The sequence below is a fragment of the Triticum dicoccoides genome, chromosome 4B, assembly GCF_002162155.2.
Source record: "Triticum dicoccoides isolate Atlit2015 ecotype Zavitan chromosome 4B, WEW_v2.0, whole genome shotgun sequence".
NCBI classification, from domain to species: Eukaryota; Viridiplantae; Streptophyta; class Magnoliopsida; order Poales; family Poaceae; genus Triticum; species Triticum dicoccoides.
In genome coordinates this window covers 32,104,729-32,119,440 of record NC_041387.1, presented here as the reverse complement: position 1 = coordinate 32,119,440, position 14,712 = coordinate 32,104,729, and the positions used below count along the sequence as shown (strand labels likewise).

Below are 14,712 nucleotides of genomic sequence, written 5' to 3'. Positions count from 1 at the left end.
TTTTGAATTTCTGCTACGTTCCCCAACAGTGGCATCATGAGCTAGGTCTATTGCGTAGATTCTTTGCACGAGTAGAACACAAAGTAGTTGCGGGCGTTGATTTTGTTCAATATGCTTACCGTTACTAGTCCAATCTTGTTTCGACGGTATTGTGGGATGAAGCGGCCCGGACCGACCTTACACGTACTCTTACGTGAGACAGGTTCCACCGACTGACATGCACTTGGTGCATAAGGTGGCTAGCGGGTGCCAGTCTCTCCCACTTTAGTCGGAACGGATTCGATGAAAAGGGTCCTTATGAAGGGTAAATAGCAATTGGCATATCACGTTGTGGTTTTGTGTAGGTAAGAAACGTTCTTGCTAGAAACCCATAGCAGCCACGTAAAACATGCAAACAACAATTAGAGGACGTCTAACTTGTTTTTGCAGGGTATGCTATGTGATGTGATATGGCCAAGAAGAATGTGATGAATGATATGTGATGTATGAGATTGATCATGTTCTTGTAATAGCAATCACGACTTGCATGTCGATGATTATGACAACCGACAGGAGCCATAGGAGTTGTCTTAATTTATTGTATGACCTGCGTGTCATTAAACAACGCCATGTAATTACTTTACTTTATTGCTAACCGGTAGCCATAGTAGTAGAAGTAATAGTTGGCGAGACAACTTCATGAAGACACGATGATGGAGATCATGATGATGGAGATCATGGTGTCATGCCGGTGACGATGATGATCATGGAGCCCCGAAGATGGAGATCAAAAGGAGCAAAATGATATTGGCCATATCATGTCACTATTTGATTGCATGTGATGTTTATCATGTTTATGCATCTTATTTGCTTAAAACGACGGTAGTAAATAAGATGATCCCTCATTAAAATTTCAAGAAAGTGTCCCCCCTAACTGTGCACCGTTGCGAAAGTTCGTCGTTTCTAAGCACCACGTGATGATCGGGTGTGATGGATTCTTACGTTCACATACAATGGGTGTAAGACAGATTTACACACGCGAAACACTTAGGTTGACTTGACAAGCCTAGCATGTACAGACATGGCCTCGGAACACAAGAGACCGAAAGGTCAAGCATGAGTCGTATAGTAGATACGATCAACATGAAGATGTTCACCGATGATGAATAGTCCGTCTCACGTGATGATCGGACACGGCCTAGTTGACTCGGATCATGTAATCACTTAGATGACTAGAGGGATGTCTATCTGAGTGGGAGTTCATAAGATGAACTTAACTATCTTGAACATAGTCAAAAGATCTTTGCAAATTATGTCGTAGGCTCGCGTTTTAGTTCCACTGTTTAGATATGTTCCTAGAGAAAATATAGTTGAAAGTTGACAGTAGCGATTATGCGGACAGTAGAAAGCTTATGTCCTTAATGCACCGCTCAATGTGCTGAACCCCAAACGTCGTTTGTGGATGTTGCGAACATCGGACATACACGTTTAGATAACTACATGATAGTTCAATTAAACGGTTTAGAGTTGAGGCACCAAAGACGTTTTCGAAACGTCGCGGAACATATGAGATGTTTCGAGGGCTGAAATTGGGATTTCAGGCTCGTGCCCACGTCAAGAGGTATAAGACCTCAGACGATTTTCTTAGCCTACAAACTAAGCGAGAAAAGCTCAATCGTTGAGCTTGTGCTCAGATTGTCTGAGTGCAACAATCACTTGAATCGAGTGGGAGTTGATCTTCCAGATGAGATAGTGATGTTTCTCCAAAGTCATTGCCACCAAGCTGCTAGAGCTTCGTGATGAACTATAACATATCAGGGATAGATATGATGATCCTTGAGGTATTCACGATGTTTGACACCGTGAAAGTAGAAATCAAGAAGGAGCACCAATTGTTGATGGTTGGTGAAACCACTAGTTTCAAGAAGGGCAAGGGCAAGAAGGGATACTTCATGAAACGGCAAATCAGATGCTGCTCTAGTGAAGAAACCCAAGGTTAAACCCAAACCCGAGACTAAGTGCTTCTGTAATAAGGGGAACAACCACTGGAGCAGAATTACCCTAGATACTTGGTAGATGAGAAGGCTGGCAAAGTCGATAGAAGTATATTGGATATACATTATGTTAATGTGTACTTTACTAGTACTCCTAGTAGCACCAGGGTATTAAGATACCGGTTTAGTTGCTAAGTGTTAGTAACTCGAAATAAAAGAGCTACGGAATAAACGGAGACTAGCTAAAGGTGAGCTGATGATATGTGTTGGAAGTGTTTCCAAGTTTGATGTGATCAAACATCGCACGCTCCCTCTACCATCAAGATTAGTATTAAACCTGAATAATTGTCATTTGGTGTTTGCGTTGAGCATAGACATGATTGGATTATGTCTATCGCAATACGGTTATTCATTTATGGAGAATAATGGTTACTCTGTTTATTTGAATAATACCTTCAATGGTCTTGCACCTGAAACGAATGGTTTATTGAATCTCGATCGTAGTGATACACATTTTCATGCCAATAGATATAAGATAGTAATGATAGTACCACTTACTTGTGGCACTGCCATATAAGTCATATTGCTATAAAACGCATGAAGAAGCTCCATGTTGATGGATCTTTGGACTCACTCGTTTTTGAAAAGTTTGAGACATGCGAACCATGTCTATTGGTGTATACGCATGAAGAAACTCCATGCAGATGGATCGTTTGGACTCACTTGATTTTGGATCACTTGAGATATGCAAATTATACCACATGGGCAAGATGACTGAAAGCCTCGTTTTCAGTAAAATGGAACAAGATACCAACTTGTTGGAAGCAACACATTTTGATGTGTGCAGTCCAATGAGTGCTGAGGCATGCAGTGAATATCGTTATGTTCTTACTTCACGGATGATTTGAGTAGATACTGAGTATATTTACTTGATGGAACACAAGTCTGAATTATTGAATGGTTCAAGTAATTTCAGAGTGAAGTTGAAAGATCATCGTGACAAGAGGATAAAATGTCTATGATATGATCATAGAGATGAGTATCTGAGTTACAAGCTTTGGCATGCAATTAAGACATTGTGGAAATTGTTTCACAATTAATACCGCCTGGAACACCATAGTGTGATGGTGTGTCTGAACATCATAGTTGCACCCTATTGGATATGGTGCGTACCATGATGTCTCTTATCGAATTACCACTATCGTTCATGGGTTAGGCATTAGAGACAACCGCACTCACTTTAATAGGGTACCACGTAATTCTGTTGAGATGACACCATGAGAACTATGGTTTAGAGAAACCTAAGCTGTCATTTCTTGGAAGTTTGGGGCTGCGACGCTTATGTGAAAAAAATTCAGGTTGATAAGCTCGAACCCAAAGCGGATAAAATGCATCTTCATAGGACACCCAAAACAGTTGGGTATACCTCCTAATTCAGATCCGAAAGCAATAGGGATTGTTTCTTGAATCGGGTCCTTTCTCAAGGAAAAGTTTGTCTCGAAAAGTTGAGTGGGAGGATGGTGGAGACTTGATGAGGTTATTAAACCATCACTTCAACCAGTGTGTAGCAGGGCACAGGAAGTTGTTCCTGTGGCGCCTACACCAATTGAAGTAGAAGCTTATGATAGTGATCATGAAGTTTTTGGATCAAGTTACTACTGAACCTCGTAGGACGACAAGGACGCGTACTGCTTCGGAGTAGTACGGTGATCCTGTCTTGAAGGTCATGTTGCTAGACAACAATGAACCTACGAGCTATGGAGAAGCGATGGTGGGCCCAAATTCCGACAAATGGTTAGAAGACATGAAATCCGAGATACGATCCATGTATCAGAACAAAGCATGGACTTTGGTGGACTTGCCCAATGATCGGAAAGCCATTGAGATAAATGGATCTTTAAGAAGAAGACGGACGTGGACGGTAATGTCACCGTCTATGAAGCTCGACTTGTGGCGAAGAGTTTTTTCACAAGTTCAAGGAGTTGACTACGATGAGATTTTCTCATCCGCAGCGATGCTTAAGTCCATCGGAATCATGTTAGCATTAGCTGCATTTATGAAATCTAGCAGATGGATGTCAAAACGAGTTTCCTTACCAGTTTTCGTAAGGAAAGGTTGTATGTGATACAATCAGAAAGGTTTTGTCGATTCTAAGGATGCTAAAAGGTATGCTGGCTCCAGCGATCCTTCTAAGGGATGGAGTAAGCATCTCAGAGTTGGAATGTACGCTTTGATGAGATGATCAAAGATTTTGGGTTTATACAAAGTTTATGAGAAACGTGTATTTCCAAAGAAGTGAGTGGGAGCACTATAGAATTTCTGATGAGTATGTGTCGTTGACATATTGATGATCAGAAATGATGTAGAATTTTCTGTAAAGCATATAGGGTTATTTGAAAAGTGTTTTTCAAGTGAAAACCTGGATTAAGCTACTTGAACATTGAGCATCAAGATCTATGAGGATAGATCAAAAACCGCTCAATAGTACTTTCAAATGAGCACATACCTTGACATGATCTTGAAGGTGTTCAAGATGGATCAGTCAAAGAAGGAGTTCTTGCCTGAGTAGTAAGGTATGAAGTTAAGACTTAAAGCTCGACCATGGCAGAAAAGAGAGAAAGGACGAAGGTCGTCCCCTATGCTTTAGACGTAGGCTCTATAGTATGCTATGCTAAGTACCGCACCTGATGTGTGCCTTGCCACATGTCTGGAAAGAGGGTACAAAGGTGATCAAGGAGTGGATCACCAGATGACGGTCAAAATTATCCTTAGAGGAATAAGGATATGTTTCTCGGTTATGGAGGTGATAAAGAGTTCGACATAAAGAGTTACGTCGATGCAAGCTTTAACACCTATCTGAATGACTCTGAGTAGCAAACAGGATACGTATAGTGGAGCAACCATTTGGAATAGCTCCAAGTGGAGCGTGGAAGCAGCATTTACAATATGACATAGAGATTTGCGAAGTACATACGGATCTGAATGTTGCAGACCCGTTGACTAAAACTTCTCTCACAAGCAAAACATGATCAAACCCCAGAACTCATTGAGTCTTAATCACATGTTGATGTGAACTAGTTTAATGACACTAGTAAACTCTTTGAATGTTGGTCACATGGCGATGTGACCTGTGAATGTTAATCACATGGCGATGTGAACTAGATTATTGACTCTAGTGCAAGTGGGAGACTGTTGGAAATATGCCCTAGAGGCAATAATAAATTAGTTATTATTATATTTCCTTGTTTATGATAATCATTTATTATCCATGCTATAATTGTATTGATAGGAAACTCAGATGCATGTGTGGGTACATAGACAACACCATGTCCCTAGTAAGCCTCTGTTGACTAGCTCGTTGATCAATAGGTGGTTACGGTTTCCTAACCATGGACATTGGATGTCATTGATAACGGGATCACATCATTAGGAGAATGATGTGATGGACAAGACCCAATCCTAAGCCTAGCACAAAGATCGTAGTTCGTATGCTAAAGCTTTTCTAAATGTCAAGTATCATTTCCTTAGACGATGAGATTGTACAACTCCCGGATACCGTAGGAATGCTTTGGGTGTACCAAACATCACAGCGTAACTGGGTGGCTATAAAGGTGCACTACAGGTATCTCCGAAAGTGTCTGTTGGGTTGGCACGAATCGAGACTGGGATTTGTCACTCCGTGTAAACGGAGAGGTATCTCTGGGCCCACTCGGTAGGACATCATCATAATGTGCACAATGTGACCAAGGGGTTGATCACGGGATGATGTGTTACGGAACGAGTAAAGAGACTTGCCGGTAATGAGATTGAACAAGGTACCGGTATACCGACGATCGAATCTCGGGCAAGTACAATACCGCTAGACAAAGGGAATTGTATACGGGATTGATTCAGTCCTTGACATCGTGGTTCATCCGATGAGATCATCGTGGAACATGTGGGAGCCAACATGGGTATCCAGATCCCGCTGTTGGTTATTGACCGGAGAACGTCTCGGTCATGTATGCATGGTTCCCGAACCCGTAGGGTCTACACACTTAAGGTTCGATGACGCTAGGGTTATAAAGGAAGTTTGTATGTGGTTACCGAATGTTGTTCGGAGTCCCAGATGAGATCCCGGACATCACGAGGAGTTCCGGATTGGTCCGGAGGTAAAGATTTATATATGGGAAGTCCTGTTTTGGTCACCGGAAAAGTTTCGGGTTTTTCCGGTAACGTACCGGGACCACCGGGAGGGTCCCGGGGGTCCACCAAGTGGGGCCACCAACCCCGGAGGGCTGCATGGGCCAAGTGTGGGAGGGAACCAGCCCCAGGTGGGCTGGTGTGCCCCCCACAAGGGGCCCAAGGCGCAGGGGAGAGTGGGAGGGGGCAAACCCTAGGGCAGATGGGCCCTAAGGCCCACCTCAGGCGCGCCTCCCCTCTCTCCCCCTCTGGCCGCCACCCAGATGGGATCTGGGGGCTGCCGCCACCCCTGGGGAGGGAACCCTAGAGGGGGCGCAGCCCCCTCCCCTCCCCCCTATATATACTTGAGGGTTTTGGGGCTGCCAAGATACGAGTTTGACCTCTCCTTGGTGCAGCCCTACCTCTCTCTCTTCTCCTCATATCTCGCGGTGCTTGGCGAAGCCCTGCTGGACTACCACGCTCCTCCATCACCAGCACGCCGTTGTGCTGCTGCTGGATGGAGTCTTCCTCAACCTCTCCCTCTCTCCTTGCTGGATCAAGGCATGGGAGACGTCACCGGGCTGTACGTGTGTTGAACACGGAGGTGCCGTCCGTTCGGCACTAGGATCTCCAGTGATTTGGATCCCGACGAGTACGACTCCTTCAACCCCGTTCTCTTGAACGCTTCCGCTTAGCGATCTACAAGGGTATGTAGATGCACTCTCCTTCCCCTCGTTGTTGGTTTCTCCATAGATAGATCTTGGTGTTTCGTAGGAAAATTTTGAATTTCTGCTACGTTCCCCAACAAGGTATGGGGTGAGGCACGAGCCTTGCAACCCAAGGTATTTGGTGAAGGGAATCAACGGGAGCCTTTGACATAATGTCTCGTATGTGTGAAAGAAAATTATTTCATGAAGTGTCTCTTGTCTTGTCCGCGATCTTCATCCCTACAGGTACCCAGGATCATGAAGATTGAGCACCTGTGAGGCTAGGAGCAAGGGGACCGTGAAGTGTTATACCGAACACCGATGACAGTAAGGTTTAGTAGGCTAACATGGATCATATCCTTGGGGATTCATGAGGTGTGGTCATTAAACGTCCAATGCTTTTGTTTGATATTATTATCTTAATTGTCGGGATAACCCCGCGAGACGGTTAGGGCCTTCGGTAGGACAACTGATTCTTGATGCAGGACTCGAGTTGGTCAAGATGTAATTTGGACACATCTCCCACTCCGATACGAAGCAAGCACCTGCTGATGGGTAACTTCCCGAGCACAAACTAATATCAATTTTTATCCAACACCAATACATGGTTGTAAGCATTAAGACCTCATCCCCATACCTTCTTTTTATTATAAGTGTTTGAATGACAATTTGCTTGTTGATCCGATCAAAAGATGGATTTGACACTTAGGCAAAAGCTTGCTAGAGACCATTGCTTCAAGGGAATCTTCCTCTCATGGGTTCGATACCTAGGGTCACCTCTGGAGAAATAGGTGCGGGATACTCTTTCTTGTTCCAATACCGGATCAATAAAAAGGAGATATCAATGATCAAGTCACCAACCGGTCAAACTCCTAGAAAGATTCGCATGAGCCCAGATGGTATCCATATTTCAAGGTGTGCACTACTCGTAGTTCATGCCTTGACATGCTTGTAAGTATTGTTCCGATACAACCATAACACCATCTTTTCATGCCATTTCAGGATTGCATTGGCGCAATAGATGGTACTCATGTTACTGCTAGGCTGCCGAGGTCACAGTCTGCAACATACAGGGTTAGAAAGCACTACACAAGCCAGAATGTTCTTGTTGTTATTGACTTCAATCTGAAGTTCACATATGTGTTAGTTGGCTGGGAAGGATCAGCCCATGATGTTAATATTCTATCTGATAGGATGTCTCAACCTAATGACATCAATATCCCCGATGGCAAGTTCTACCTAGGAGATGCTAGCTATGCATATCGGGCTGGTGTTCTTCCACCCTTCAGGCAATAGTGACAATGCAGCGACGGCGAGGTTCACATGGGAGCATCTGAAGTATATCCAGGCCGAACGCGAGTTCTTTTGGAAGCGTGAGGCTGAGCAAAAGAAGAAGGATGAGGCCGGTCCCTCCACAGTGATCCCCGTCGAATCTGACTCATCAGGCTGGGATGACTCAGAGGAAGAGGGGGTGACGAGTTCAGCGAGTGTGATGACCCAAGCAAGGGCGAGTTCTGGGAGCAGTTCAAGAGCGACGATGAGTAATTTTATGTTCAATGTAGTTTGTATCATGTAGTAGTTTGAACTATGTTTAATTATGTTTTAAGAACTAGGTTTGCTTCAAATGAACTAGCTATATTTGAAATATTTTACTAGTTGAACTAGTTTTACATCATCTATTATACATCATCTGTTGGAGTTGAGTGTTTTTTGGTGATGTTTTACATCTAGCACTTTTTGATGATGTATTTTACATCATCGGTTGGAGATGCTCTTCTTTCACAATACAACACATTTGTGTGGATGGTGCATCGTTTCACCGTATTTACATGCATGTATGTATGGACTGGTTATACATAAGTCGCCTAAAATTTTATTCTAGGTAAGTCAATTTTCTATGCCATTGAATTGAGATCCAACGGTTTTTCTTCTTTTTCTTCCTACAACTTTCTTTCTCCTTCAATCATTCCTCCCCACATAAAATCGACTTGGCCAAATTGCAAATTCAATCAATTTACATATAGCTATTGTGATGTATGTTTGTTGTTCTCGATAGAAAAACATCGTGGCTGGTAATGCACACCCCCTTAGGGCTCATTTGGTTGCATAGGCACCATACCCAGGGCAGCAAAGCCCCATCGAAGGAAATTTCCATGGCAAGTGGGATCCCTTCCAACACATGGGGGAAATTTCTGTTGTCGTTTGGTGCAGAAAGGAGGCAGGGAAGCAGGGGATGAGGTGGAGCAGCCGATGCAGCGGGGACGAGGTGAATTCTCCCGACGTCAAGTGGCCGTGATTTCCTGCCCAGGGAAAGGAAGTGGATCGTGGATGGAAAATTCCCTGCACGATGGCACCAAATCGGCATCCAGAAAAACCGGGGCACAATTCAATCGTGGTTTCCACGCCCAGGGAAACGGCGGGGATCCCTCCGGGATTCCTTGCTACCCAATGATGCCTTATTGACTAAATTTTGCTTTGTTCACGTAACTCTTGTCTTGTGAACTGGCATGCGCAGTACGCACCATACATAGCGTACGTACGTTGCAGCCCCCTCGGCCCCAGCACTAAACACAGTCTTGATCCGTGCACGTCCGTATCACAGGCCATAGCGTGCTGTCACTTGGTCACACAATCACAGCGTGAAGCGCCGCGAGCGAGGCCAGCAGCAGCAGACAACCGCAGCCGGTTCTTCAAAGAAACAGAGCCTGCAAAATACACAGCGCCATCAGTTATTCCCTCCGTCCCATAATATAACAGCGTTTTTTACATTAGTGAGTGGAGTACGTAGTTAGCAGTCCATGTCCTCTCTTCATTCATGCTGGCTGGAGATGGAAGACGGTTAGACGGATCGATGCATGCAAGGCTCTGTGAGTGTATATGTGTGACGATCTCGACGGAATGGAATGAGTTGGATGGCGCGCTGCCTTTGGTGCTAGAGGGAGCAGTTGGTCCGTATGATTCGTGATCATTACTAGGTGGCGCCGGCGGTGTCGTAGGGCTGGAAACTGGGCAGCCCTTGTCGTCGGTGGCACCTACACGCTCGATCAAGCAGCAAGTCTCAAAACAACAAGAAGAAAAGTAGAGTCTTGAATCCTGAGATGATTTTCTCAGACGGTGTTAGAATTAATGGGCTAGGCTCATAGCAATTTCTGAAATCTCAAAGCCCATGTGTAAAATGGCAAGTGGTGGTGCTAAGTTTAGTCCCACCTTGAAAGTTGAAGAAGAGTTGGACCTCTTTATATAGTGGGTTCTCTCCACCACTCTAAGTGGTGTGTGAGAAGAGAAAGGAAAAACCACACGCGCGCTCGCTCGCCTCGCGTGGTTTTTGGGAAGCGTTGTGCGCGACTGCTCAAATTCGTCATCACGGGTCGTCTTCCGTCCAAGTCGGGCGGTGCTACTCATCGTCATCAACACTGTCGCACCCATAATAGCTAACGATCAGTACGTCCAACATCCTTTGTTCATGTCTGTTTCTACAGCTATTGTTACGTGCTTGCTGCTGTTATGCATATCTTGCTGTTCTTCTAGTTTGCTAGATTATTGCATGCTAGTATCTCTTCTAGTCATGAATTATTTACTGGAATTAATCATGAACTTGCCTAATATTCCAACAGACGGGGGTCTTAGTCTTACAGTTGATGCAAGGGAGGGAAGGGTTGCCTTTCACATTGGTTGCGCCTGGGTTGCACCGGCACCGGTACTGGTGGCCGTCTCCCCTCACGCACGTGCCTTCCGAGCCAGAGTCATTGTATATGAGCAGGCTGACACAAAAAAAAAAAGCCAAAGGAAACCAGTCCATATCATTGCCTGATGAACTAGTGATGGATCGCTGATTATCAAGGTTGGGAGAGTTTACGCACGGTATCGATAGGCCTGAATGAAGGGAAAGCCTTTAGCTTTAGGTTTAATAAATGATCAAAACGATCCTCGTCCGGCAGAAATAGGTGTGGCGGCACTGGCAATGGCAAGGTGACGTTGGGCCAGACCACCCGGGTAGCACTCGCACTCGTAGGCGTGAAGTTGGTAAACGTGATGGTCACCGTCACCTCCTTGCAGCCGCCCATGACGCATTTGTTTAAAAGTAGAGAGTATTGAAACGAATTTGACATATGACAATAGATTTGAACGCATAACATACATAGTTCTGATTATATATGGGTGTGGCTAGCTCTCATCTACATGAGAAATAACTACTCCTATGTCGCATCTAACTCCTACACCATTGGATTTTACTTGGAGATATTTTTTCTTTTATTTTTTTTGTATGGTTAATCAAATAGTGAAGGAGTTCGATGAATATTGTCATTGTTCATAAACTCCTTGAAAATTTGACAAACTTATTATCAGTCCTGCAAGCTCCATGTGTTCTAGAGCTAATACCAGGTTAGTGTGGGCTCGCTTCCTTCTTCACCACTTCATACTCCAGCCCCTTCTTGTCGTCAGTAGCTTCAATGCAGATTGTTGAGCCTTCACTGGCTTGTCCTTTGACCAACATCTTGGAAAGAGTTGTCATCACATTCTTTTGCATCCACCTCCTTATGGGTCTTGCACCGTAGGTCTACAAGAGATGTTGATGCATGGTTACCGAAACATACAAACATGCGGAGAAGAAACAATCTTCGGTCATATGAAAACAGTAGGCTTTAACCGTGTGATAATTGTGAACAGAAGATATACTCACTGGGCTATATGATTCCGATAAGATAGTGTCCAATGCGGCATCACTAATAGAAAGAGAGATGCCCTTGGTAGCTACTCTGGCCATAATGCTCTTCATCTGGATTTTCGTTATCTCCTTCAGTTTGTCGTGCGAAAGCGGCTCAAATATGACGATCTCACTCAGTCTGTTGAGAAGCTCAGGCTTGAAGTGCTTGCAAACCTATACGAACAAATACATATAATAATTAGCAATTGCTGCTGCAGCTTTCACAGGGGCTGTCTGGGACTCACAAACCTGTTCCATGAGAAGGTCCCGTATAGATTCCGTTGTGTTTTCTCTAGCCGTCTTTGATATTAGGTAATCAGATCCAAGATTTGAGGTCATGATGATGATGGTATTCTTGAAATCAACAGTCTGGCCTCTGCCATCAGTCAACCTGCCATCATCAAGGATTTGAAGAAAAATATTGAACACCGAGGGATCTGCTTTCTCCACCTCATCAAAAAGGATGACACTGTACGGGTTCCTCCTAACTTTCTCAGTCAGTTGTCCACCATCTTCATGGCCACGATAGCTTTAAAGACGTTAAAAGAGACCAATCAAACTTCAGATTAAGACTAGGTACAATAAGATAATGTAATGCTAAGAAAATAAGAAAAGAGCGCACAGTATACAAATTAAACCTTGGAGGTGCTCCAACGAGACGCAACACAGAACTACTCCCAACATATTCAGACATGTCAAAGCGAACCAACATCTTCTCACTATCAAATAGCTGTTCGGCAAGAGCTTTTGCGAGCTCTGTCTTTCCAACACCAGTTGAGCCCAAGAAGAGGAAAGAGCCTATGGGCTGGCCAGGATGATCAAGGCCAGCTCTAGAACGTAACACTGCATCTGCAACTAGGTTGACGGCTTCATCCTGGCCAACAACTCGCTCATGCAGCCTGTCCGCTAGGCAGATTAACTTATCCTTCTCCTCTTGATTAAGCGCGGTGACCGGAATTCCAGTCCATCGGCTCACAACCTTCAAATAACAACATAGGAACATTCATGTCAAGCATGACTCGTCGATCGCAACAATAGACACAAATATTATTAAGAAAATAATGCCTACTTGTGCGACATGATCTGGGGTGATAATTGCTTTCTTCATTGCATTTGCAGAGCTACTTTTTGTAGTGTTCATTTCCTCCTTTTGGCGGTTAATCTGCCTCATCTTTTTGTTTGCAGTGGCGCATGCCTCGTCAATCAGATCAATTGCCTTGTCAGGAAACTGACGACCTGCAGTACAGATAGAAATAACATCCATCAATTTTCTCGAACATATACATTCTTGCCACTAACGAATGCATTGATGTACCCAATGCAACAAGGGTGCTCCAATGTGATTATCCTCTCCCTTGAATTCTACAGCACAACTTTCATGTAAATAGCTTAAATTGGCAAGTGAGCCTTAACAAAGATGAGCATCTGACTATATCAAATTAGGATCATATATACTCCAACTTCTTCCCTTTAATATTAATTATACTTCCCAAGTGACTAGGTGAGTGCACATCAAACAACATGAGTAAAACTGATGGGCTCCTCACCAGTGATATAGCGGCCAGCAAGCTGTGCAGCAGCAACAAGAGCTGCATCCTGGATTGCCAAGCCATGGTACTGTTCATGCCGTTTCTTTAGCCCCTGCAGAATCTCAATGGTTGTGTGCATGCTCGGCTCCTCGACCTGCACCTTTTGGAACCGCCGCTCCAGTGCGGCATCCTTCTCGACATACTTACGGTACTCATCGAAAGTTGTCGCACCCACGCAGCGGATACGCCCACGGGCCAACGCTGGCTTCAGCATGTTGCCAGCACCCATGGCACTCCTCCTGGACCGCCCTGCACCAAGAAGCATGTGCATCTCGTCGATGAATAGAATCACCTTGCCGTTCGAAGCCTCCACCCGCTTTATCACGTCTTTCATGCGTCGCTCGAACGAGCCACGGTACTTGGTCCCAGCCACCAATTCCCCGAGATCGAGCTCAATGACGCGCGCACCGGCGAGAACGTCAGGGACCATCCCGGCGGCAATGCGCTGGGCGAGGGCCTCGGCGACTGCCGTCTTGCCTACCCCTGCAGCACCGACGAGCGCAACGCAGTTCTTGGTCCGGCGGCAGAGGATGGAGATGACGCGGTCAATCTCGTCATCGCGGCCAATCACCGGATCAGCTTTTCCAGCCAATGCCGTCATGTCTCGGCCGAACTTCTCGAGGCAGACACGACGTTGGTAGTACCTCCACGCTGCCCAGCCCAAAGCAGCGGCTGCCCCAATGCAGAGGACGGCTTTGGTGTCGCTAGACAGGTTTCCGCTGGGGCGCGACACAGAGGCTCCCAACCGATCGCAGGCTGCACTCCTTGCCATGGCCCTATCGAAGTCCATAACCTGAACAAAGCAAAACACCGGACTGCTTCATACACACATCTTCTCTACATAAAAGATCACAAGTGCTTGTCGTACAGGGATTAAACTTTATTTTGTATACGGTGTGGAGTATTACTGAAACTAATTTGGCGACATCAAGAATGCAGAATATGGCAAATTGAGGGACAGAAAGTTAACCTTTTTTTTCTTCAGAAAACAGGGGAAAGTAATTGTCAGGACTCCTGAGCGAAGCTGCTCCGATGATCCCCGCCGCTGCTCGCCCCAACTCCCAGGGCCTCTCGTCGCCTCGATCTGGTTAGGGTACGCGCAGCCGCCGTTCGAGTCCCCAATCCACCGATGGGTGCTCCGCCGCTCACCACCAGGAACCCTCGCCGCCTCGATCTGGTCAGGTGCGCGTCGGCGCTGCTCCAACTTCAATCTACCGGTGGGTGCTCCGCCGCTCACGCCTAGGACTAGGAGCCCTCGTAGGCAGACCTGGTGAGGTGCGCGCCGGCGCCGGCGCCGCCGCCGCTCGGTCTGCTCTCGCACGCACTTTCCTTTTTTTCGATATATAACCGACACGCACGCACTTTCCTTTTCTTCCTTATTTTCCTTCTTTTTTCTTTTGTTTTGCTTTGTTTTTCTTATCAATTTCACTGTCTTTCATTCTTTTGTACTCCCGTAGTAAAGAAATAGAAGAGTGTTTAGACGAAAATTCTTCGGCGCGGACGAGCTCGCGCGCTCTCGTTATCCCGACGCGTTCGATACCGCGGAGATGCGAGATGGTCGCCGTATAGTAGGTGGC

At 45.4% G+C, this 14,712-nt stretch overlaps 1 protein-coding gene across 2 annotated transcripts; it reads right to left on the bottom strand.

Moving 5' to 3' along the window:
• Window positions 1–9,282: 9,282 nt before the first annotated feature.
• Window positions 9,283–14,481, bottom strand: LOC119294811 (chaperone protein ClpB1-like). Of its 2 annotated transcripts, XM_037573083.1 has the most exons (8): window positions 14,106–14,481; window positions 13,094–13,928; window positions 12,616–12,782; window positions 12,185–12,525; window positions 11,796–12,075; window positions 11,523–11,720; window positions 11,222–11,399; window positions 9,283–9,546 (listed from the first exon to the last, which is right to left on the bottom strand). In XM_037573083.1, the coding sequence occupies exons 2-7, from the start codon at window positions 13,923–13,925 to the stop codon at window positions 11,226–11,228; spliced, it is 1,992 nt and encodes a 663-aa protein (XP_037428980.1). In that variant the 5' UTR covers window positions 13,926–13,928; window positions 14,106–14,481; the 3' UTR covers window positions 9,283–9,546; window positions 11,222–11,225. The 2 variants fall into 2 exon arrangements, with proteins under 2 accessions (XP_037428980.1, XP_037428979.1); XM_037573082.1 differs by lacking the exon at window positions 9,283–9,546 and having other exon boundaries at window positions 11,096–11,399.
• Between the last annotated feature and the right edge of the window lie 231 nt (window positions 14,482–14,712).

Coding starts and splice junctions, on each gene's coding strand:
- LOC119294811 (XM_037573083.1), bottom strand. CDS start 13,925: ATGGACTTCGATAGGGCCATGGCAAGGAGTGCAGCCTGCGATCGGTTG. Junction 12,783..13,093: donor TGCTGGCCGCTATATCACTG/GTGAGGAGCCCA, acceptor TCTGTACTGCAG/GTCGTCAGTTTCCTGACAAG. Junction 11,400..11,522: donor TATCGGAATCATATAGCCCA/GTGAGTATATCT, acceptor CATCTCTTGTAG/ACCTACGGTGCAAGACCCAT.